Source organism: Musca domestica, unplaced genomic scaffold (assembly GCF_030504385.1).
Source record: "Musca domestica strain aabys unplaced genomic scaffold, Musca_domestica.polishedcontigs.V.1.1 16, whole genome shotgun sequence".
NCBI classification, from domain to species: Eukaryota; Metazoa; Arthropoda; class Insecta; order Diptera; family Muscidae; genus Musca; species Musca domestica.
In genome coordinates, this window is record NW_026712219.1 from 2,622,012 (window position 1) to 2,649,036 (window position 27,025).

At 36.4% G+C, this 27,025-nt stretch overlaps 1 protein-coding gene and 1 long non-coding RNA gene across 16 annotated transcripts in view; both read right to left on the minus strand.

The window, feature by feature from the left end:
* Positions 1–1,962: 1,962 nt before the first annotated feature.
* Positions 1,963–27,025, minus strand: part of LOC101893623 (glutamic acid-rich protein) — a 106,036-nt gene continuing 80,973 nt past the window's right edge. For 12 of the 15 annotated variants that reach the window (XM_059119969.1, XM_059119968.1, XM_059119961.1 and 9 more), the window contains 7 exons: positions 17,304–18,620; positions 9,681–9,752; positions 7,589–8,152; positions 7,378–7,526; positions 7,191–7,302; positions 2,368–2,465; positions 1,963–2,296 (listed from right to left, as the gene is read on the minus strand). In XM_059119969.1, the coding sequence (XP_058975952.1) occupies positions 2,114–2,296; positions 2,368–2,465; positions 7,191–7,302; positions 7,378–7,526; positions 7,589–8,152; positions 9,681–9,752; positions 17,304–18,620 (2,495 nt within the window). In that variant the 3' untranslated portion in view covers positions 1,963–2,113. Of the gene's footprint in view, positions 2,297–2,367; positions 2,466–7,190; positions 7,303–7,377; positions 7,527–7,588; positions 8,153–9,680; positions 9,753–17,303; positions 18,621–24,869; positions 25,190–27,025 lie in introns of those variants that run through there. The other 3 variants (XM_020039888.2, XM_059119971.1, XR_009341804.1) reach the window with 3 other exon arrangements.
* Positions 21,281–21,804, minus strand: LOC131801380 (uncharacterized). The gene is made up of 3 exons (XR_009341805.1): positions 21,751–21,804; positions 21,419–21,678; positions 21,281–21,361 (listed from the first exon to the last, which is right to left on the minus strand). It is a non-coding gene; the product is annotated as an uncharacterized LOC131801380 (long non-coding RNA).

Below are 27,025 nucleotides of genomic sequence, written 5' to 3' on the forward strand. Positions count from 1 at the left end.
TCAGAATAGAACCCTATTTCTTTTGGAGATGATCGCCAAATGTTTAGGGGTTCAAATGGACCAAATACTGAAAAAATGTCGGATTTTGCAGTAGCTATACAGGTCGCAATTATAGACCAATCGACGCGGAATTTCGCATGTATCTAGAGTTTAGGGCGGGGAAGAAGCCTACCAATTTGGGTGGTCATCGGATAACATTTAGCGGGTAAAATAGACCATATCTTTTGTGTTGAAAAATTCAAAATTTTTCATTAAACCGCGAATATTTTAAATCCCGGCGAAATCACAAAGCCATGACAAGGTTACTTCTGATCTTTACAACAAAACGGATATATAGCAAAATATGTGCGATATATATGTTTATCAAAGAAGATATGCTTGAAAAATCTCTTATATGTCGAGAACGGCTGAACTAATTTCGAAAGTTCTCATTAGTTTAGAATGGCATCTTGGCAGGAAAGAAAATGCGTCTAAAAAAATCTCATAAAAATATCTCTCTAAAGATGAAAATATTGATTTTGTAAAATTTTCTCATATTTTTTCAATTTTCTCATATTTTTGGCATATTTTCATTTTGAATTAAACATTTGGTAATATTTCTACAGCTAACAAAACTAAGTAGTTAGGATATCAGGATATCATATGCAGATCGCATTTATGGCCCGATCCTTACGAAATTTTGCATGGAGATAAGATTAGGGTCAGAATAGAAGCCTACTCTTTTTGGAGATGATCGCCATATATTTAGGGATTGAAATGGACCAAAAAACTGCAAAATTGTCGCCCGATCCTCACGCACATTTGAATGGGGATTACCGGACATTACAAAAGCCAAGCAGTTTTGGATGGCCATCCAAAAATATTCAATTTGTGAAATAGTTTGCCAAATTTTGTAGACAAAATACGAAAATGTCCATTCCAGTGACTTTTTGGAGAATTCACAAATACAGGAAAGACGCACTTCTGACTATTTCGTTAACGCTGATTTCGTTGAAGAATATAGTCAAATGTCTGTTTCTCATTTTTTTGGGAAATATTGGTTCCAGATCTAGGAAGACCATTTACGTGCAACATCTACCAATAAATTGGAAATGAGCAAATTAGTTAAAGTGCTATTATTCGAAAATTAGAGAACGGAATCTGATGGTTTTCTTTTATTATTTGTCACAAAATCTTGTGGAATTCTTTCGAGTATCTCGCCTATATCAACTGTATGGTTTATTATAGTGTTGTTGGGTATTCAACGGTCGGCCCCGCTCGACTGTAGCCTTTGCTTACTTGTTATAATCATGGCGTGTATGAATGAATTCTCCCATAAAATTTTTTAATTGTTATGCGGAGCTCTACTAAATTAACAAAGTGGTGTAGGGTATCATAAAGTCGGCCCCGCCCGACTTTAAGATTTTATTTACTGGTTTGTGTTGCACAGTGTAAATATTCTGAGTATAATATTGGTATAATGCACCCTCAGCCGTTAATTCATTACTCCTTATTAAACACTTCCCATTCCATTTACCTTTCCTTTATTCAACAAATAAATAAAACATATTATCATTTTTAAATAATTTATAAATACTTAAATTAAACAGTTTTTTGTTTTTCTTCCAAATTATGAATAAATAAATTCGTTGTGAATTTTGTTTAAATTTTAAATTGTACAATTTTAGATATTTTAATTTTGTTTGATTTCTTAAGGCACTTAATTTTTAACAGGGCACACCAAAGTGCTCAAAAAATGTTTTAGTTTTTTTACTTCCTAAAAAGGCACTTAATTTCAGAATAAATCGTAAAGGAAACCACAATTGTTAAACAATATAGACGTTCATTTAAGTGCACTTTTTGTTAAAATATTTTTTTTTTTTTTGGTTACTTAAAATTTAAACATTTGACACTACACGTTGTTTGATTTTCTTACAAAATAATACTTCAGTTTTTTTTTTTTTTTTTTTTTTTTTGGAGGGGAAATTAAAATTGTCGATAAATTTAAAAGTTAAAATTAGGCAACAATACAAGGTGTTTATAAGACAATCTTTACTTTAAATTAGGTGACATGTGTTTGGGTGAGCTGGTGAATGTGTGTGTGTGTGTGTGTGTGTGTGAATATTGATCCACATTAGCGGTTTTCATCTTCCTCCTCTTGTAATCGCAGAATGTCTGCCTTATTCATAAAATAATAGCTTGGTTGTCGTCCCTTCAAGTCCTTATTCGTTCGCTTGGCCCCGTTTTGTATGAGTATCCGACTGATGCCTTCGACCAGATTTGTGCCCATGGCATAGTGCAGAGGAGACCGTTCCAGCTGTAAGTGAAAATTTGAAATAAGTTCATTGAATTGGCAAAATGAAGAAAATCCAATTATATAAATCTTACATTATCACCGATTTTCAAGGCCTCCGGACATATTTTAACAAAATGTTCCACCAGCTCCTCGTCTTCTTTTAATATGGCTATATGCAGCGCTGTCCTTCCTGTCATATAGAATTAAATGTAAATAATTCATTTAAAATACATAAAGTAGTTTAGTTAAATTGTGAATGATGATTATTCGTATAAAGCAACCGGCATTTCTCGTAAGAACAACATTTCAACCAGGGCTACATTTTGCTGATTTGAACCAACATGAAACTTGGAAAAACCGGTTTCTTTTGAACCGAGCCAAAATTAAGACCATTCACAAACATTCATGTGACATGCTTTCAAGCCATATGTTCTTATCGTTAGTTTAGGTTATTTTAAAGGACGCGCGGTCACCATATGGCAACCGCTTCACTAGGAGACCATTGTGTTCATCCTAGAAGAATGTTAGGAAAAGAGAGAAAAAGTGGTTGTAGAAGAGATGAATATAAGAAATAGAGTTTAAGAGTGTGATCTACGGCTGAGGAGTTTGCCGTGTGGTCTTTAGTCACTTGAATCTTCTGGCTAATCGAAGGATTAGAAAAAGAGGACAGATCATGTGACACTAGTTCTCCCACTAGTCTGTATCTCACATTTATGAGTGCTGGGCAGTGGCAGAGCAACTGTTCGACTGTCTCGATTTCTTCTTCATCTTGACACTTCCTAAAGTAGTCAATGTCGTCGCTGTCCCATTTCGAGGTAATAGCCCTCACCTTACAATGACCTTTGATGATACCCACCACAAGTTTTAAATCAGGGTTTGACAATGACATCAGCGATCTTGTTCTCTTCTCTGAGAGTGTGGGCCAGATTTTTTGGAGATGGTGCATCCCATTTCGTCCAGCCATTTTTGTTGGATTTTCTCAGAGTAATGTCTGTGAATGACCTGTAGGAAATGGCACAGTGGTGGTTTAACCGAGTTGTGTACTTCAATTGAAGTTGATTCGGATCCTAGCCTGGCCAATTCGTCTGCAGTCTCGTTACCTGGGATGTTATAATGGCCAGGAACCCAACAGAGCTTGATGGACAACCCAGTGTTTTCCAAGGATTCCCTTCAGTTCAAAACAGCCCTAGACTTGATAGTAAAGGAATTTAAGGCCTTCAGTGCCGCTTGACTATCGACATAAATAGTCACCGGACCGCTGACCTCAGTGCTCCTCGTGACCAGCAGGTCTGTGATCTTTTTGACCGCAAAGATTTCCGCCTGAAATACGCTACAGTTGTTTCCAAGCTAACCCTCCCTCTCTCTTAACGTAGTTTCTGAGAATGACACACTCCATATTCCATGATCTCCGAGAAAGTAAAATTTATGGTCGGAAAATATCATGGTCATGATTACACAGAAATCAAAGCTTTGATACTCCTGATTTTTGTTATCGAAAATATTATTTTCGGTATACATTCATTGATTGTTGATCGACTTTAATTTCTACACAGCTAAAAGGTATGCAACAATTTACGAAATGTCGACTTTGGTCGGCTTTCAATTAACCGATTTTTACATTCTCCACCATACATAGTATGGAGGGTATATAAAGTTCGTCATTCCGTTTATATCTCATCGAAATAATAATTTTAGATCCAACAAAGTATATATTTTCTTGATCAGCGTAAAATTGTAAGACGATTTAGCCCTGTCCTTTCGTCCGTCTGTTCTTATGAAGCTACAGTCAAAATAAATTAAAATAGGAAACTGAAATTTTGCACAGATCTGTATTTTGTCTGCAGGCAGGTCAAGTTCAAAGATGTGTTATATCGGTCCACGATATTGTATAGCCCCCATGGAACGTTACACCCCGATATTCGGTATTTTGATGATTTTGGCCACATTTTTCAATGTATTTGTCTGAAATTTTACACAAGGAGTTCTTCTGTGAGTACTTTACCCCATAAAAGTGAATTTTCTATTTGGGTCCACGATATCGTATATCAAGCCAAATTTTTCAATGGAAATGTCTGATATTCTACACAATGACTTCTTTGTGAGTACTTAACCCCATGATTCGGTATTTTGATAATTTCAGCTAATTTTTTCAATGAAATTGAACATTACCCCCTGGAAAATAATTGTCTATATAAGTCCACGATATCATATATTCTGTATATGACGGTTCGTTCCGATATTCGGTAGTTTGATGATTTTTGCTACGTTAATCACCGGAATTGTTTCAAATTTCGTATATAAAGTTCGGAACAGTTACTAAGCCAATGATACAAATTACTTATGCCGGACCACGTCTTCGTATAGCCCCCATATAACAGTTTCTATTTGATCGGTATTTTCCGTCGGATTTTTTTTTTAATTTTTCAGGTTTCTTCCAAATGGTGGGAGGTATAAAAAGTTCGGCCCGGCCGAATTTAGCTGCGTTTTTACTTGTTAAAATTAAAAAGTCTAAAAGTTCGGAATTGGTTTTTGGTTTGGTAACCAAACACTGAAAATTGTTTCCTTTCTGACAGGAAAAAATAAAAAAATTGACGTTGTTCGTGGCGCTTCAAAAAATGAAATATATATTGCTTGACATTCAGTTTGTTAGATTTTGTCTCGAAAAAAAGATAAAATTGGAAATTGGCCTTAAGCAGAGTGGATAAATATCAATAAAGAACTTTCAGTATTTGGAATTGAAAAACTGTCCCAAAGACGAAATCTACGAAGTTTAAAAAGAATTAGAAGATTGTTTCGTCTTTTCAAGGTGGTATAATAATTAAAAAATTTGACCCGTTGTGGGGAAGGTGCCGGAGATAGTGGTCCAATATATTTTAACTTCATACCAGATCTTGTGTTGGTATTGATGGAAATATTAGAAAATAAAACGTTTCAAAAGAATCAGATGGTAATTTCGCTTTTTATGAGCGCCATGGTTTTTTAAAATGTAGACCCGTCGTGGGTGAGGTACTTGATGGAGTGGACCGATGTTGCCCATTTTAGCACACAACCTAGCACTGATAAAACATACAGGGTTGCCCATATTCAACGGACCCATCTGGCAACGCCATATCTTCTGACAGAGATGTCACATCGCTTAATGACATACCGCGTTTGAAGTGTCAGTCCAAGCAGATTTTCACCATGAACCAATACACGCCACGCGAGCGCTCTGAGATAGTTGAAATTTACATTCAACAGAAGAAGTCAATTGTGAAAAAAAAATGTGAGAAGTGTGCCTTCTAAGAACACCATTAAGCGTTTATACGAAAAATTTTCGACTGGTAAGGCTTTTTTTATCCGAAGAGGCCACATAAAAGTCGACCAAGGCGATCGGCCGAGAATATCGCTGCCCAAAAACGCCGTTCTCAGCAGTTGGGCATGGCTCGGTCCACTTTATAACGGATTATTCTCATTGATTTGCATTTGTTCCCGTACAAAGTTCAATTGACGCAAAGATTGTTGCCTGCGGACAAGCCTTGTCAATTGGAATGGGCCCAAAGGTCCGTCGAATATGGGCAACCCTGTATTAGGATTTGCATAATTAGAATAAAAATATATGTTTCTTTTAGGTTCTATGAGGCAAATAATTTCCTATGAAAATTTTAACATTTAGTGGAAGAGGTACCAGAAGGAGTGGGCCGATATTGCCCATCTCCGAACTTTATCTTTAAGTTTGACTATAATAATATCACGATGTACTAAGTTTGGGTTATATGGAATAGTCCCAATATTTTCAAAGACTGGATTATTTCTACCGAAGCAATGCAGAGTTTCAGCAGCGGCAACCCGGTCAACTTTAGCAACTTAATACCTAAAACGCTTAATGAATTGCTTGGATTCCAAATGTAATATAGCTCAACACAGCATTGGGCATCATTTAGAATGATGCCAGAACATTAATAGTTGTGATTAATTTATCAAAGACAATTCTCCAACAAAATAGTGCTTTTCTAGAATCTCTAAAAAAAACTATTTTCCGGACACATTTGAAGTTTGATGCCAGAAATAACAAAAAATTGCAGATACCCACACTTTTTCCTAAGTTAGTGTGATATCTCAAGTACTTTTAAAGTTCTATCTTCAGGACTTTTCACACCGGAATAAGATTTTTAAAAGGAAACCCGATTGATAGTTGATAACGATGTCCGTCTGTCTGTTGAAATCACGATACAGCCTACAGTGCAGAACGTGTTTAGGATGGTTGGTATTGAAAATGAGATATGTTGGTCCACGTTTTGGTATAGTCCCCATTTAACGGAACCTCCCGACATTCAGAATTTTGATGATTTTTGACATATTTTTTCACGGATTTGTGTAAAAATTGGTATTTTAAGTTTGCAATGCGTTCTAGCCCGGAGGCAGAATATTGTATATTTAGTTTCACGTTTTCCTATATGTAACGTACCCACCGATATTCGGTATTTTGATAATCCTAGTCACATACCCACGAATTTGATAGATGAGAATCCTTGAAGCAGAAAATTGTCTATAGAGGTTTCCGTTTTGGTATGGCCCCCATATAGTGGCCTCACCCACTTTTTTTTTGATAAGTTTAACTGCATTTTCCAAACAGTCTTACTGGCATATGACGTTTAAAGTAGAACACGCTTAAATTCAGATACTTCTATGTAAAAGTGTTTCCTTTACCCAAGGTGAAGAGGATTAAAAGTTCGGCCGACCTTAATGTGTTTCTACTTGTTATTTTGTAGATCTGCCCCACATAACAGTTTGCAACCCTTCAACCACTGAACGAAATCTACTCGACCAACATCAACCTCATTATGAACTTGGAGTTAATAGCAGAATGGCAAAGAAAACACCAATAAAATCAGTTGAAACAACAACATTGAGCCAATTATATAGATATGTTTACCATAATAATTTCTGGCCATTAACAACCATTTGGCTTCTGGCCCAGCAACAATTTCCTTAACTCGATCCGCTTTATGGTCACGAATCATTTGATGAAGTTCTTCGCGTAATTCCTAAAAAAATTTAAATTTAATACAAATATTCTCATTGCCTATCATAGAGAGTAGTAAAATTCCAAATTAAATTACCTCCATAGGACGTATGGTACGCAAATAGGTTGCCAACTCTGTATGACCTTTCGATTCGGCAACCTCGATAATTGATTTGTCATCTTCCATTAAATCAATGATATGATCATAGCCGGCAATGGCAAAGTACTCAAAGGGTTTGACATCACCTATACAAAGACACAATAAATGGAAATATATTCAAATTCGAAAATCTCATACGGCTTCCTACCAACAATCGCCAGCGATATCAAATAACGATCAATATCCTTGGCATTGACCACCTGATTCGCCTGCAGGGCAACATCACGGGCCGTGCGATATAACTCATCACGATATGTTATATCCACTTTCGATTCTTCGATCAACTGCAGTAGACCACCGCGACGATGTGATCGTGCACTTGCAAAATGCAGCATACTCTGACCATGTTCATCGCGTTCCTCTAAGCGCTTGGACAGTGCAGCCTCCGCTTCATCGGCATCCTCATCGTAGATTTGTTGTTGAGCAGGATCCGTTTCGATATCTTCACCCTTGTCGCGTGTCACATGTCCATTCATACGTGAAGTTGGTACAATTGGCTTCTCTTCAAGTGAGTCTGTTTGCGAATTGGCCGCCAGTGCCGTGGAGTCTGTGTGACTACTGCCCGAATGGACGGCAGCTCGTACTACTGTTCGTCCATTTGTGTTACGCTGTGCCACAAATGTTTGCAGATAATTCGTTAAATATTGCAGGGGATCTTGTGGGCGTTTTTGTGCAACTTGTGTTAAAGCTTTGATAAGGGGATCGGCTAGATCTGCAAAAGAAATATTGGGGAATTATAAAATTTTGGGCAGTTTCGTTGATTGGAGCAAGAAAACATAGTTCTCTGGGAGGGACAAGAATATGATATTTTTGTTTTTTTAATTCCACATTCTTAATCTTAACTATTCCATGACACCGTTACCGAATACTATTCAGGCCAGAGAACTATCTTAACCACCCTTGTTGAAAACTACAGGGTGAGATGAAAAAACTTCAATTAACTTCAGACTGCTGTCATTTCTAAGCCACTCGTCCGACAGCTGTTAAAATTATTAAAGTATTGTGTAAAAGTGTATTTTGGTGAGAATTTTCCAGAAAAAAAGTTATTCGTGATGGAATTCAAGCGTGATAGTGTGATTTCTTTATATTTGGCTGGAAAACCACAAGTGGCTATCGTTAGAGCACTCCAGAATTTAAATCTGAATAAATCTTTTGTGTCTCGTTCCATCGCACGTTACTGTGATACTGGTAGCGTAGCCAGACGTCAAGGAAGTGAACGGAAGAAAACACCAACATCTGCAGAAATGGTTTGAAAAGTAAAGAAGCGACTTGATCGAAACCCGCGTCGCAGTGGCCGAAAAATGGCTCGTGAGCTGAACATATCGCAATATTTCATTCGGCAAATATTGAAAAATGATCTCGGAGAAAGGCTATTGAAATTCCAAGAAGTACAAGTACTTACACCGCAACAGAAAGAAAATAGACTCAAAAGAGCTAAAAAGTTGCTTCGCTTAGCCGAAAGTGGTGAACTGCCGAATTTGGTTTTCTCGATGAGAAAACATTCGTTATGCAGCAGTTTGTAAACCAACAAAATGATCGTGTTTACTTGCCAAATAGGTGAGCTGAAAATTTTCACCTTCGGTTGGCCACAAGAACTCAAGCGCCGGACACGGTGATGGTGTGGGCGGCCAATACAGCCGATTATCGATATCTGCTCGTAGTAATCGACTGTGGTATCAGAATAAATGCCGAATATTATCGCGAAAATATTCTGTGTATTAAAGCCTTAGGCAGGCAAACATTTTGGCCGCAGACCTTTTACATTCTAACAGGACTCAGTACCATCGCACTCAGCACGCGCCACCCAAAAATGGTTACGAAATGAGGTTCCTCGCTCATTTCCAGCGCACAATGGCCACCAAAATCTCCAGATACCAATCCGTTGGACTATTGTGTCTGGAGTATTTTCGAAAGGAAAATTGGCACTAAAAAATACCAAAGTGTCGATCACCTCAAGCAAGCGCTTCTCCGGGAATGGGCCAAAATACCGCAGAGTAACATTCGGGCAGCGTGTGACGGTTTCATTGGCCGTATGAAGGCCGTAATTCGTGCCACAGGTGACCAATTCGAAGAAATCTCAACTTATTCTAAATTTGATGATATTTCCGATTTTTTTTTTTTGCTTTAATTCAATAAAATTTAAATGTAAAAATTATGCCGTTTGAATTTCTTGCAATTTTTTTATCTCACCCTGTATTAAAAAAAAATTATATATATTAGAAATTATTATTTGTACTTACTTTCAGCTAAATATTTGCCTTGTTCTGTTTTGAATATGGGATTTTCTTCAAAACTCTGATTTTCTATTTTACCTAAAATAAGAAAAAAAATCCATAAAAAAATTAGTAACATTTAATATATTTTTTTTAATTTACAACACTACAAATTACTGCATCTAAAAAAGCAATAAAAAGCTGCAAATCCTACAAAAACAAAATATTTCGTGAAACGTAATTTGTTTGTCCTGCACCATATGATCAGGGTATATTTACAATTTAATTCCTCAATCATATGTTAAAACCAGTAAAGAAAGGCCAAAGTCGGGATGGACCTACTTTATGATACCATGCACCACTTTGCACGTTTTGATGGCGAATTTATGAGAATTAAAACATACCAACTGTAAACTGTAGCATACCAACCAAAATATGATAGGCTTCTATCGCATTCCACTAAATTTGATGGGGGAGTTTGTGTCTGAACCGATACATATCAAAAACCATCCTATTTGAGCTGATATTATACTTTTTAGGTCCAATAAATGTGAAATCGGATGAAGATAAATACAGAAGATTTATCGAAATCTGAACTGATCTGTACAAAATTTAGCAAAAGCAGTTCTATGCTGTATCTGATAATTGGCACCAAATTTTGATGTCATGGAGAATATTTTACGGATGTGAGGGAGTAAAATAAAAAATCGGATGAATATTTATATATATAGGACCTATGGCTATATCTTAAGCTATTTTCACCAAATTTGATATAGTTTCTTCCAGGCTAAATTCGTTTGCATATGCCGAAATACATTCAATTCGGGCTTATTTTAACTATTTGGAGCACAATAAATTAGGAATCAAGTAAATATATATATGGGAACTATACCCAAACCTGAACCGATCTCGAAAAAAACTAGCAAAGTATTTCTGAGCTGTAATGTAAATTTGTGTCTACAATACGTCGAGCAACCGCTCATGACAGAGGGATGTTAATATGAACAAGTAAGCAAAGGCTACAGTCGAGCGGGGCGACCGTTGAATACCCTACAACACTATAACAAACGATACAGTTTATATAGGCGAGATACTCGAAAGAATTCCACAAGATATTGTGACAAATTATAAAAGAAAACCATCAGGTTTCGTTCTCTAATTTTCGAAAAATAGCACTTTAACTAATTTGCTCATTTTCAATTTATTGGTAGATGTTTCATGTAAATGGTCTTCCTAGATCTGGAACCAATATTTCCTAAATACCTATAATCTCTCAGAAGTGGCAAAATATTAACATTTATTATTGGTTTTTGACTGAAACGCATCTATATGAGATATAGACATTTGACTATATTCTTCAACGAAATCAGCGTTAACGAAATAGTCAGAAGTGCGTCTTTCCTGTATTTGTGAATTCTCCAAAAATTCCTGGAATGGACATTTTCGTATTTTGTCTACAAAAGTTGGCAAACTATTCACACATTGAATATTTTTGGATGGCCATCCAAAACTGCTTGGCTTTTGCAATGTCCGGTAACCCGGATTGAAATGTTCGTGAGGATCGGGCGATAATTACGACCTCTTGACAATTTTGCACTCCTACCCTAAATATATGGCGATCATCTCCAAAAAGAGTAGGCTTCTATTCTGACCCTCATCTTATCCCCATGCAAAATTTCGTATGGATCAGGCCATAAATGCGATCTGTATATGATATTCTGATATCCTAACTACTTAGTTTTGTTAGCTGTAGAAATATTACCAAATGTTTAATTCAAAATGAAAATATGCCAAAAATATGACAAAATTAAAAAAAATATGAGAAAATTTTACAAAATCAATATTTTCATCTTTAGAGAGATATTTTTAAGAGATTTTTTTAGACGCATTTTCTTTCCTGCCAAGATGCCATTCTAAACTAATGAGAACTTTCAAAATTAGTTCAGCCGTTCTCGACATATAAGAGATTTTTCAAGCATATCTTCTTTGATAAACATATATATCGCACATATTTTGCTATATATCCGTTTTGTTGGATGTTAACATCAGTGAAAAGATCAGAAGTAACCTTGTCATGGCTTTGTGATTTCGCCGGGATTTAAAATATTCGCGGTTTAATGAAAAATTTTGAATTTTTCAACACAAAAGATATGGTCTATTTTACCCGCTAAATGTTATCCGATGACCACCCAAATTGGTAGGCTTCTTCCCCGCCCTAAACTCTAGGTACATGCGAAATTCGATTGGTCTATAATTGCGACCTGTATAGCTACTGCAAAATCCGACATTTTTTCCGTATTTGGTCCATTTCAACCTCTAAACATTTGGCGATCAAATAGGCTGCTATTCTGACCCTAACCCCACCTTCGTGCAAAACTTCGTAAGGATCGGGCCATAATTGTGACCTGTAGAGTGATTACAAATTAACATGGACAGACGGACGGACGGACATACATAGCTAGATCGACTCAGCTCGGCAAGCTAGGAAGATCCATATACTCTCTCATATGGGAAACCAATATTTCGTGGTGTTACATAAATTCTGGCCCAATCAAACTTATAATACCCCCAATACATAGTGTTGTAGGGTATAAAAACCCAATAACGGAAATATAATATTGAAATAAAAGTTTGAAAAATTCAAATATGTGGTTTCAAAATTCTATTCCGTAGACCTTTTTAAAAATTTGCATATTGCCAACATGGGCATTTTCACATGGTTGCCATATTTTGACTCAGTCTTGCCATATCTTAATGCTTCTATGTCTTTGCCACAGTGTGGTATAGGGTAAAAATATTCAGAAGTAAAGTTCTGAAATAAAATTAAGATAGCGCTCCACAATTGCTTACAGAACTTTTGAGTGTAAGATTCTTCCATGCATTTCCTCCACACTCGAAAAGTAATCATAAAAGTAAGTACTATATTAGGCTTGACCCCATGGACTCCAATATCATCAAAGGGTGAGGAAAATTCCAACTATTACAACCCTATTATCATGAATAAGTTGACAATCTAAAGTCTATTAGCCAAGTACTTTAAAGATAAGCGGACTACAATCATCCCGCTCGCCAGCAGTCCACTGTTGTAAAACGCAAAGCATTAATCAGCTATATGTTTTCGACTCTTCTACAACAACCGGGTTATTATCCAGCTGATAGATAATCGATAATCAAACCGAAACGGTTAAAAAAAAGTTTGTATCCTATATGACCTTATCAGACTGCCTCATCGGCTGGTCTGGCTATAATGAACACAATAAGAGCTGATCTATAGATAAGTTTCCATCACCTCGTATATAAAAGGCTACTCTGCTGCCTCGTCCATAATAGATCTTCATAAACTCGAATGGACTTGCTCTTCATCTCATCCAAAATAGACTTAATTTTCAGTTTATCCCGTTGATATCATCTCTAGCTAATTTGGCTCACACTCATATCAGCTCGTTTGTGGAAGAATCCCTACCAGCTTGTCTTTAATAGTCTCTTTATGCTCGTTTTTTTATAAATCTCCTCATCATCTTGTCAAATTTATACCCTCCACCATAGTATGGAGGGTATATTAAGTTTGTCATTCCATTTCTAACACCTCGAAATGGAAATGTTAGACCACGATCAGCATAAAATTCTTTGTCGATTTAGCAATGTCCGTCGGTCTGGTCGTCTGTGGAAATCACTCTTACTTCCGAACGAAATGGAGTAGATTGATCTGCAGGAATTTTGTTTTTGAAAAAGAACAGAACATTGCTTATGCAGTTCCAGGTCTTCGTATGGCCCCCATTTAACGATACCTCCCGATATTATGTTTTTTGTTTCAAATTTCGTATTTGAAGTTCGAAATAGGTACACGGAACTGTTTTAAGTTTCGTATTTGAGTATCGTTATGGTCTATGACAAAATTTGCCTATACAGGTCCATGCCTTCGTATAGTGCCCAATATAAAGGTAATTCCCCATATTCGGAATTATATGATTTAAACAGTATTTTTCGACGGATTTTTTTTTTTTGAAATTTGTAAATATCTTCCATTTGGTGGTCAAAGTTCGGCCGGCATTTTTACTTTATATTTTTTTACAAATGGATAAAAAAAAACACACAAAAGGTCAAATTTGTGAAAAAACCTTAAAAAAAACATTCTTTTTTCACAAGGGTAGGGTTAGGCTCAGAAGGGCTAGGCCTATTATTTTCAAAGATGTCCGCAATATATTTAGGGGTTGAAACGAACCAACAACTAAAAATGTTCCTGGTTTTGCAGCCTTTATAAAGGTCACAAATAGAACCAAAGGACACGAACGCTCGAATGAAGTTAGAGTTTAAGGCAGCGAGTAGAATGGACCACTACTTTTGTGTGAAAATGCCAACATTTCCAAATCCACCGAAACTCTGAAAATAACTTACAGACAAAATCCGAAATACACAAAAGGCGAATTTCTGGCTTTTGTATGCTTTTCGTTGACGAATATAGCCAAATATCGTAGACAAGCAAATCATATAGATGAGTCTAAATTTGGAGAAACTTGCTTTTGGAGATGATTGCAAAACATTTAGGGATTCAAATGACCCAAAAAAAGGAAAGAGAGAGTACAGGACAGGGACGAAGTGTAGCAGTTTGGATGATTTAGCTGTAGAATGGACCACAACAACTAACAGCACAACGGAGTTCGTAAATATTGGACAAATGTCCCTGCTAAGGGTAATATCTGGGCACTGTTCCATAACATAATTACAAAAGCGAAATCTTCTAAAATGGATTTGGACACAAGGGGGCTTCTATCATATTGTTGTGTTGTAGAGTATCACATGGTCAACCGAATGAATGGACCAAATTTGTCCATTTCGTATCGGACATAACTAAATATTATATAAATATTGCGACATCATCTTGAAAACAGATTTTGTATTAGAAAAAATTATTGTATGTGTGAAATTTGAAGGGAGTTGGATGCTTATCTCGCTTTCTTTGGCCGGTTTGTTTTTCAAAATCTTGAAGAAATGGTTCGATCTCTACCATCTTATTATAGATCTTGTGTTGATGGAAATATTGAGATGAACAAAGTCAAAATGGAATCTGATGTTAATTTCGACTTTTATGAGTTTTATGGATAATCAAAATTTTGACCCTTTGTGGAGGACGTATCAGAAGGAATGGAACTATACAGGGAGAGATGAAAAAACTGCAATCAACTTCAGATTGCTGTCATTTCTAAGCCACTCGTTTGTTTACAAGCGTACAAAAGCATTTTGGTGAGAATTCTCCAGGTGAGAATTCTCCAGCGATTTGATCGAAACCCGCGTCGCAGTGGCCGAAAAATATCTAGTGAGCTGAACATATCGCAATATTCCATTAGGCAAATATTGAAAAATGAGCTCGGGATAAAGACATTGAAATTCCAAAAAGTGCAAGAACTTACACCGCAACAGAAAGAAATTAGACTCAAAAGAGCTAAAGAGTTGCTTCGCTTCACCAAAAGTGGTGAACTGCCGAATTTGGCTTTCTCCCATGAGAAAAAATTCGTTGTCCAACAGTTTATAAGCAAACAATATGATGGTGTTTACTTGCCAAAAAGGTCAGCTGAAAATGTGCACCTTCGCTTGGCCACCAGAACTCAAGCGCCGGCCATGGTGATGGTGTGGGCCGCCATAACAGCCGATGATCGCTTTCCGCTCGTACTAATCGACCGTGGCATCAGAATAAATGCCAAATATTATCGCGAAAATATTCTGGAGGGTGTAATAAAGCTTTATGCACGCAAACATTTTGGCCGCAGACCTTGGGCTTTCCAACAGGACTCAGCACCATCGCACTCAGCACCCGCCACCCAAGAATGATAACAAAATGAGGTTCCTCGATTGGCTCCCAAAATCTCCGGATACCAATCTGTTGCACTATTGTTTCTGCATTTTGGAAAGCGAGGTTGACACTAAAAAATACCAAAGTATCGATCACCTCAAGCAAGTGCTTCGCCGCCAAAATACCGCAGAGCAACATTCAGTCTGCGTGTGACGGTTTCATTGGCCATTTGAACAAATCTAAACTTATTTTGAAATTTGATGTTATTTCCGACATTTCTGTTTTAATTAAAAAGAATTAAAAATTATGTCGTTTGACTTTGTTGCGGTTTTTTATGTCACCCTGTATATGCCATCTTTACACCAGACCAAGGGTTAATAAAAATTGTGTGAAATATGAAATATGACGAGAACTGAAAGCCTCTTTCGGATTTTATAATCGTTTTGGTTATTCAAGACTTTGATACCTTACGGGTAAGATACTAGAAAGAATGGTCCAAGCTCTACCAGATCTTGTGCTGATAAAAATATATAATATACCTATTCTGAATCTAATCGGATGTTAAGTTTATGAGCTTCACGATTATTCAAAATCTTGACTCTATGTGGGGAGGTACCAGAAGGAGGAGACCGATATATTCAATCTTCACACCAGACCTTTGCTTAATAAAAATATAGCGATGTGTATAGTTTGAAGACAATCCGACGCTTAATTCATATTTTATAAGAGTTATAATTATTCAAAATGTTGACGCTGCACCACAGGTATATGGTGGAGTGGACTGATATTGTTCATTTTCACACCTAACCTAGTACTGTTGCAAATATTAGGATTTCCAAAGTTGGAGTAAAATCCGATTATCCTCTCTCTTTCTGTGCAGTAATTTATTAATTTTTAAATTTCGACCTCTTGTTGGGAAGGTACTAGAAGTAATGGGCCGATATTTCCCATCTCCGAACTAGACCTAATTTTGATAATAATATTAGGATGTACCAAGTTTGGACCCCTTTAAGAGGACGGACATCGCTAGATCGGAACCAAATGTCCTGAAATGGATTTGGATCAATGATACCTGCTTCTAAAATCGTAATTTCGATGAGACAGGTTTTGGCCGTATGGCTGAGGGTATAATTAGCGATTTAACGAAAATAATTGTTCACTTTAATCAGCTAGACGGACGAATCCTTATAAGGGAACAGGGGATCTTAAAAAGCCATTCCAAGATGTATGTACCCTCTGTAAGAAGGCAGGGTTGGTTTAAGTCTCAAATATCTTACACAAAAAAAAATGCTTTCCGGGATTTGTATTTTAAACGTAAATAAATAAATTTAAAGTGCTTTTCCCAAAAAAAAAAAAAAAAAAAAAAAAAAAAACTATGATAGAAGGACAAAAGAAATTAAAAATAATCTACAGATGTATAAATGCATGTTAAAGCAACTCAAGAGAAAATTCTTTTAGACAAGACATGAACCGAAAAAAGAGGACATCAAATACAAGTAATGTAAGGAAAATGTAAAATGAAACTTACGAATCCGTAATGAGTTTGCAGGTTTTTTGTGTTTTATTTTTTGGCTTTGCTTTCTGACAACGAAATAAAATCAGGAACAAAAAGCAGGGAGATAATAGAGGACAATTGATTTTTCTTTTTTTCATTACTTTGTATAATACAGTTTCGTTAAGTGATGAATAAATGACTTTTTGGTTTGCTTTTTTTGTATTGTATTTACACGTCTCTTAATTTGGCTTCAGAGGTGGTGGGGAGGTCTTTAAGCGTTTTTTTTTTGGGAATTGGGGGGAAGTGGTCATCAATCACATCGAATCATTTGGCATCTAGTGGCGTTCAGCTAAACTATTTTTCTTACGACGAAATATTTTCACCAACATTGAGGCAATGTGTTTGGAATTGGTCAGTGACATATCCTTCTCCAGCGACAGAATGTTCGTGACAGCCGTACAATAGTCCTGGAAGAGTATGTGTTCCACGGAGCCCATGGACTGCATATTTATCAGGCGTACGCTCAGTTTCGATTGGCGATTGGTGGTAAGGGCCAAACCCCGCACCGAGCACAGATGGCGTAAGTTGTCCATTTCTTTCATGAGATTTGGCAAACGTATAATTGTTGTCATCTTCAGGCCAGTGCCGAGGAAGGATGGTCGAGATTGTAGATAGCCCAGCAGATAGCTTTCTTTGAAATGTAACTGTTGCTCGAGGAATGAAATACAACGTCCAATTCGTGTATAAACTGACCCGATGTCAGCAGCATCCTTGGACGAGGTGCTGGAAATGATGCGCAAATGCTCCTGGCAATTCAACCACAAGGCCATGTTATTGGAGGCACTGACATACACTCCACGACCATATGGCCACAGGGGACCATTAAAGGCTATGGACTCAGCCTGTTGTACCGCATCTTTTTGGTCAAGCAAAGGTATGAGAAGATTATAGCTACTGAGCATTTCATGGACCTCAGAGTTTTCTTCTAGGATCTCTGTTAAAGTATAGTAACTACCCGGTTCCTCCTCATCTATGGCCTCTATAAAGGCTGAGCTAAATATTTTGGCCATCATCAAACGTTCGGCTTGTTCAATTTGTCCAATGGTCAAGTTGAGCGGTAACTCAAAGGTATCTAAATTTCGGGAACATTCCACCTGACAACGAACCACCAAATTTGAATCATCTTCAAACACAAAATAAGCGGTGTTAAGGCGCTCGGCATTTTGCATTGGGAAATAGGCAATGCGAGGATGTGGCTTAAAATCGGCCGTTACAGACATGCAATGCATATCCTTAATCAAGGGGACCATAAACTCCTGGAACACCACATAGACATCAAAGTCGGGCGCAATTACGCCACAATTTATGTCTTCCTCCAGATGGCGCTCCTTCGATGTCTTTCGCAATGCCGGCCACAGGACATCGAAGAGATTGTGATCCAAACGTGTTTGACGCTTCTTTATTTTCTCATACACCGAGGGTTTCAGGAAACGACTCAAATATCCCGTTACGGCCAGCTGTAGGGAATTATTGTCCGACAATGGTTTCTTCTGGGCCAAGGCGGAGGCGGTGGCACCACTCCATACCTTACTCGATTCCTGTATCACGCTGAAGCAACGATCCAGTGTGCGTTGAATATCACCATCGTTTAACAAACGCCTCGAGCTGTGCAAATCATCTGGTACTGCAGGGGGTGAGGTGAGGACCATAAATAATACGGGTTTATCGTTTATTGGTTTTTGGATGTACACGTTACAGGTGATAGAAATATTGGAGTTGTAGTGAAAAGAAGACAAAAGAAGAGGAGAATGCAGAGAAGTGCAGAATAAGGATTCATGTTTTTCGTTTTTTTCTTTTAATTATTTTGTTGAGTTAGCTTAACACACACAACGCCATCTATTGTCATCACACATCATAACAAATATATATGTTTTTTTTATTATTATTTACAGAAATCAAAAACTGAAGAACGAACGAACAACATTAAAATTGAACACTTATTGCTGGCCTATAATGAAAAACGTTTTGAAATAAAATCATATTGAATATTTAGAATCCCAAAAAAATAATTTAGAGAAATTATTTGAAATACTTATTTACAGTTGAATGAAAAACAAAATTATATTGATTATAAACATCTTCATCACATTTACACAGAAAATTAAAAAGGTGATAATATAACAACAACAATAAATGAAAATTAAAATCAAAAGATTGAATTTAAAAGACCTTTTACTTTAATTGATTAATTAAAACTTAAAAAATCGCATCGACAAAATATTTGTACTCTCTGTACACAGGCGAATACTATTCTAAGTGCTTATTACGTCAATCATAATCTTCAAAAAATGTAAATATCAAATGGATCGAGATGTTACGATACGATACGTACCAAAATGAAATTTTCATTTAAGCTTGAAAATTAGGTAGATCAATACCAAAACAAAAAAAAAAAAAAAAAACTTTTCAGCTAATTTTTTATACCACCATAATATGGTTTGCCATTCCGTCCGTAACACCTCGAAATATACATTTTAGACCCTACAAAGTATATATATTTTTGGAAATTACTCTAGCTTCCGAACGAAATGAAATAGGTTTATAAAATTGTTCTCAAATGTATATTATGTCTGCAGGACTTTTGGTATTGAAAATGTAGGTCCACGTTTTGGTATAGCCACCAAATAACCTCCCTCCTTCTGAATTTTGGTAATTTAAGCTACATTATTCACCGGAATTGTTTCAAATTTGGTATTATGACAGAAAATTGCCCGTGCAGATCCACGCCTTCGCATAACCCCCCATTAACCACACCTCCCGATATTCGGTGTTTTGATGATTTTAACGACATTATTCTCCGGAATTGTTTCAAATTTGGTATTTGAAGTCTTTAATAAATATTACAGTCTATAACAAAAAGTTGTCTGTGCAGGTCCACGCCTTCGCATAACCCCCCATTAACCGCACCTCCCGATATTCGGTGTTTTGATGATTTTAACGACATTATTCACCGGAATTGTTTCAAATTTGGTATTTGAAGTTTTTAATAAATATTACAGCCTATAACAAACAGTTGCCTGTGCAGGTCCACGCCTTCGCATAACCCCCCATTAACCGCACCTCCCGATATTCCGTGTTTTGATGATTTTAACTACATTATTCACCGGAATTGTTTCAAATTTGGTATTTGAAAGTCCTAATGGATATTACAGCCTATGCTAGAAAATTGTTTGTGCAGGTTCACGTCTTCGTATAGCCCTTATAAAACGGTACCTCCCCATATTCGGTATTTTGATTATATTAACGACATTATTCACCGGAATTGTTTCAAATTTGGTATTTGAAAGTCTTAATGGATATTACAGCCTATGCTAGAAAATTGTCTGTGCAGGTCCACGTCTTCGTATAGCCCTCAAATAACGGTACCTCCCCATGTTGGTATTTTGATGACTTTAACTGAATTATTCACCGGAATAGTTTAAAATTTCGTGTTTGAATATTCTTATGGGTACAACAGTCTATGACAGAAAATTGGCTATGTAGATACAGGTCTTCGTATAGCCACCATACAACGATACCTCCTTATATTCGGTATTTTGAATATACGAACGAATTGAGTTAGAAGGCTAAAATTTTGCACACACGTTTATTTTTCCAGTTGGCAGGTTAATTTCGTAAATGGGCCATGTAGGTCCACGTCTTCATATAGCCCCCATATAACGGTACCTCCCTATATTCGGCATTTTGATTATTTTAGCGACATTAATCACCGGAATTGTTTCAAATTTGGTATTTGAAGTTCGAAATGGATACTACAGCCTATGACAGAAAATTGTCTATTCAGGTCCACGTCGCACTATGTCGCGAGTTCATACAAACGGCGGCCAAAAATAGAAAGAGTTGTCGTAGGTGGATGAAATTTTGTACAGATGCTTATTATTGGGCTAAAAAGCAAATTACAAAAATTTGGATAGATTGGACCAAAATTCGGTATACCTCCCATATATAGGGTCTTCCAAATTTCACTCTTTTAGCCTATAAAATCGTTAATATTCAACCAAATTTGATGAAAATTGGCATGTAACTTCTAATTGGGCCTATAAAACAGTTGACAAAATTGGATTGATCGGACCATGATTTGGTATACCTCCCATACAATGGGTCTTGAAAAATTCTCTCTTTTGGGATATAAAAACGAATGTATTAACCCAAATTCAACGAAAATCTGCAGTTTACTTCTAATTTGGGCTATAAAACAAGTGACAAAAAATTGAATTGATCGGACCATGATTTGGTATACCTCCCATACAATGGGGCAACAACAGTAGATGCAACAAGTTCAAATACACGTCGCCTTTTTGTTCTACATGAACTTTCCTCAAAGTTAATGCGTGGTCGACCTCTTGATGTAGACTTATCAGGTTCCTAAATATTTAAAAGTTTTTAAATAATTGGTTTAATAAAAATAATCTTCAAATGTACCGAATCAAATTTAAACGTATCCATAAGAAACCAATCTTTTAAGACCATTTCTACTTTATCCCTCTTTCGATAGTATTTTTTCCACGTAGAAGACAATTTGTAGCAAATATTTTTAACCTTTATGTGTTCTTCGCCCGTCATTTTCCTTCCAATTCGATCCTCAATAAATTCTTTAAGTTTTGCCAGAACATATGACATACTTTGATCCTTTACTTCTAACCATTCCAAAAATATGTCACAGTTTTTTAAAGAGGTGGTCACTAAAAAAAGCAAATAACTCTTAGGACCGCAGGTTTCCGCAGCTAATTTTTTTATAGGTTAAAAATACATACTTTTCACAACTAAAATCAACAAAAATGTAGACTAAACTTTTTTAACCTTTTTTTCTACTCCACTAATTTCAAGATTTGCTTTACAAAATAGATGAACTAAGTACAACAGGTGTTTGTAACTGTAAACACCATATGATCACTATTTACACCCAAACAAAGGTGAAGCCAAGTTTTTGACATCCCAAGTAACTAAAATAAACACTTTTTTTATAACCGTTACTTTTAATATTCAAATTTTTGAACATATGAAAAAAGTGTCAATTTTCCGAAAAAAAAAAGAAAAATGCCGATTGCCAAAAACTATCAGATTTGAACCCTCGTACAGGCAAAACTACTTGACGTATCACTACCAAAATTCATATTATTCCTAACTGGAATGTTTTCTATCAATTCTCATCAATAAATTTGTGCTCTTATGTACTTGGTTTTTACCATTTTTGGCCGCGGTCGTGACACTGTGCGTCGTCGTATAGCCCCCATATAACGGTACCTCCCAATATTCGGTAATTTGATGATTTTATCGTCATTGTTCACCGGAATTGTTTCGAAATACGTATTTAGAATTCGTAATAGGATCTACAGTCTGTGACAGAAAATTGTCTATACAGGTCCAGGTCCCATATATCAGTACCTCCCTATATTCGGTATTGTGACGAGTTTAGGTATAATACCCACCGAAATTGTTTGAGATGTCGTATTTGAACATCCTAATGGATACTACAGCCTATGACAGAAAATTGTCTATGCTGGTCCAGGTCTTCGCACAGCACCGATACATCCCTATATACGATATTATTCACCGTTTATTTTAAGTTTTCGGATTTGAATATGGTAATGGCTTATGACAAACAATGCCTATGTAGATCCAAGTCGTATAGACTCCAATAAAACGGCTATATTCAGTATTTATACCCTACAACACTATGTGTTGAGGGTATTATAAGTTTGATTGGCCCAAAAATTATGTAACACCTCGAAATATTGGTTTCCCACATAGGAAAGTATATATGGATCATCCTAGCTCGCCGAGCTGAGTCGATCTAGCTATGTATGTCCGTCCGTCCGTCTGTCCGTCTGTCCGTCTGTCCATGTTAATTTGTAATCACTCTACAGGTCGCAATTATGGCCCGATCTTCACGAAATTTGGAATGGAGGTCGGGGTCGGGCCAGAATAGAACCCTATTTCTTTTTGAGATGATCGCCAAATGTTTAGGGGTTGAAATGGACCAAATACTGAAAAAAATTCGGATTTTGCAGTAGCTGTACAGGTCGCAATTATAGACCAATCGACGCGGAATTTCGCACGTAGCTAGAGTTTAGGGCGGGGAAGAAGCCTACCAATTTGGGTGGTCATCGGATAATATTTAGCGGGTTAAATAGACCATATCTTTTGTATTGAAAAAATTCAAAATTTTTCATTAAACCGCGATTATTTTAATTCCCGGTGAAATCACAAAGCCATGACAAGGTTACGTCTGATCTTTACATTGATATTAACATCCAAGAAATCAGATATATAGCAAAATATGTGCGATATATATGTTTATCAAAGAAGATATGCTTGAAAAATCTCTTATATGTCGAGAACGGCTGAACTGATTTCGACAGTTCTCATTAATTCAGAATGGCCTCTTGGCAGGAAAGAGAAAACGTCTAAAAAAATCGCATCAAAATATCTCTCTAAAGATGAAAATATTGATTTTGTAAAATTTTCTCATATTTTTTCAATTTTGTCATATTTTTGGCATATTTTCATTTTGAATTAAACATTTGGTAATATTTCTACAGCTAAGAAAACTAAGTAGTTAGGATATCAGGATATCATATACAGATCGCATTTATGGCCCGATCCTTACGAAATTTTGCATGGGGATAAGATGAGGGTCAGAATAGAAGCCTACTCTTTTTGGAGATGATCGCCATATATTTAGGGTTGAAATGGACCAAAAAAACTGCAAAATTGTCGGCAGGTCGTAAGGTCGCAGGTCGCCCGATCCTCACGCACTTTTGAAAGGGGATTACCGGACATTGCAAAAGCCAAGGAGTTTTGGATGGCCATCCAAAAATATTCAATGTGTGAAATAGTTTGCCAACTTTTGTAGACAAAATACGAAAATGTCTATTCCAGAGACTTTTTGGAGAATTCACAAATACAGGAAAGACGCACTTCTGACTATTTCGTTAACGCTGATTTCGTGGAAGAATATAGTCAAATGTCTGTATCTCATATAGATGCGTTTCAGTCAAAAGCCAATAATAAATGTTAATCTTTTGGCACTTCTGAGAGATTATAGGTCTTTGGGAAATATTGGTTCCAGATCTAGGAAGACCGTTTACGTGCAACATCTTCCAATAAATTAGAAATGAGCAAATTAGTTAAAGTTGCTATTATTCGAAAATTAGAGAACGAAACCTGATGGTTTTCTTTTATTATTTGTCACAATATCTTGTGGAATTCTTTCGAGTATCTCGCCTATATAAACTGTATCATTTATTATAGTGTTGTAGGGTATTCAACGGTCGGCTCCGCTCGACTGTAGCCTTTGCTTACTTGTTTTAAAATGTAAACAGAATTTTTTAAGGATTTTATCTTTTGAAAATTTCCAAATTCGTTCCAAATAGTGGAGGGCATTTAAAGTTCGGCCTGGCCGAACTTAGTGCTTTTTAACTTGTTTTATATTATCCTGTATATATATGCAACATCGTAGTCAGAAACGTCTGTCCTTCTCTACACTTCTGAGTTTTACCGTGTCAGGGCGATATAATTTCGATACTTTCAGGTTTATATAATTAAAAAAAAATATGCTTTATTTAAAAGTCCTTCACAAATAGGACGAAACCTTTATTTTTTGGGGTTTTCCATTCATCGGTTTTATATGATTCACTTTTAAATTTTTTAGCTTCAAAACAATGCAGCTAAAGCAATGAAAATAATTCCGTACAACTTTTACTTCGATTTGCTGCATATCACGTGACTAGAGAATTATTTTAATTCCTATAACGTTCATGAAGTCCAAACGCAATGGTTAAATTAAATGAGTTCTAAATTACACTGCTGTAAAAAGTAATTCCAATTGTTTTATGCAGGGCATTTTTGATTTTCACTTCCTTCCACTTACCGAAAACATCGTCAATATTCCTTATAATGTGATTAAAGAATTGACGATTATCCATGTTGTTTTCGAAACAAATTCATAAATAAAAATGTTTTATTCTAAGCAATTTAAATTTACAATTCAACTATTGCCTACATAAAACGAATTCTATCTGTCTTTAGAGCCATATAATTGCAGATGAAAAAAATCGATAACAATAACACAACACGATTTGAAACAATGTTCGGCTGTATTGTACAAACGGAAAACGTTTAATTTTCTTTTGCAACTTATACGTGGGACAATTTGTGATTGACACAACCGATGGACAAAACTTTAAAACAACGACTAACTGCATGGATTTTAAAAATGTAATTCATGACCTGTCTGTCATTCGACAACGACAATTGACATCGATCCGTGCACCAATGTCATCCTTCCAACACCTGCTACCCCCAACCCCATGTAGCCTTTTTGGTATCCATGACCCATGTTGGTCACACAAGTTTAAGGTTGAACCCCCCATAAGGGGAGGTGACATTGTCTGCAAAAGGTGGCTACCAATCAAACATTATTTATAATGTAAAGCGCAGAACAAACAACCGAACTAAATGCCGCTAGAGAACACAAACTTATGAACGAGATTGGTAACAGGAAAAGGTGAAGACAACAAAATCACGCACACAATAAAGAAACTTCCAGAAATATGATAACAGCTAATAAATAGACCCTAATTTATTTAAAATTTTAATTGAATATTTAATTTATTGGGGAATTCATATTCGAACGTAAGGAAATAGAGGAAATAATTTGGGGTGTGATTCGTAGATGTACGTAAATCAATGACCCTGAAATATGGAAGGGAATGTTGTGGTATTGGGACGACAGAATTTTTGTCTTTAAAATAAAAGAAAGGTAAGTACATTCAAAAGTTAGTTCTGTCAATGTTGGAGCTCTATAGGCAGGAGACCTTCTTGAAATCTTCTATAGAAAAAGAGGCCTTCTAGAGGTCGTCTAAAATGCGTTTTGGTTATTCACAATCAGAAGGAATGGTCCGATCTCTTCCATTGTCATACTAGATCTTGTGTTGTGTAGAAATATTTATATGTTCCGAGTTTGAATGGAATCATGGATATTACAATTTTGACCTTTTCTGGGGGAGGTACCAGAAGGAGCGGACCAATATATCTCATCTTTACACCAGATCTTGTGTCAATGAAAATATTGTGATGTGTGAATTTGAATACAATCGTACTATTGTGTCAAGTTTTAAAAGATTTAAAACTGTTGAACCTATGTAAGGGAGGCACTTAACGGAGTGGACCATATTTGCACCTGTCTTAGCACTGATGCAAATATTAGGATAAGTAAAGTTGGTGCAAAATCGGATGATCCTTTCTTTTTTGTGCAGTAAAATAGTTTCTTCAAACATTTCGAGTTTTGAGGGGGAGGTACCAAAAAGAATGAACCGATACTGCGCACATCCAAACTCGATCTAAGTTTCACAATCGTATTTCGATGTACCAAGTTTGGAACAAATTAGATACTCTCTTCGAGAGTTATCGGGCGCACCAGCCAGACAGGCAGACGGAAGGACGGACATTCCTAGATCCCTAGATCGCCTCCAAATATTTTAAAACGGATTTGGTCCAAAGAGCCCTGGGCACTTTTTGGCCGTAGCAAATGATATATGTATATATAGCCTTGTTAGCCATATGACTGAAAATATTAAAAGCGGAATTCTCAGATGCCTTCTACAGGTATCGTATATGGGTAGCAGTCATCTCAATGTCCTTCTATAGATTTAAGACATCACAGTGGCCTTCTTTAGATAGATTACCCATCAAAGACCTTTTAAGAATATATGATCTCTCAGAGATATATTTTTTAATAAAGACCTATCCGAGGTCTGTAATAGATAAAATGCCACTCAGAAGCCTTATCAAGGTCCCATCTATATGGAGAAAACCTCTCAATGGCCTTCTTTGGATAGAATACGTCTCGTAGGCTTTCTTTATATCTTAGAAACCTTCTTTAGATAAATGAGCACTAAGAGGCCTTCTTATTTGGATAAAATACCTCCCAGAGGACTTCTATTGATATAAGATCTCTCAGAGACCTTCTAAAGATAGAAGACCTCTCAGCGTCCGTATATAAATATAATACCTCCCAGATGTCTT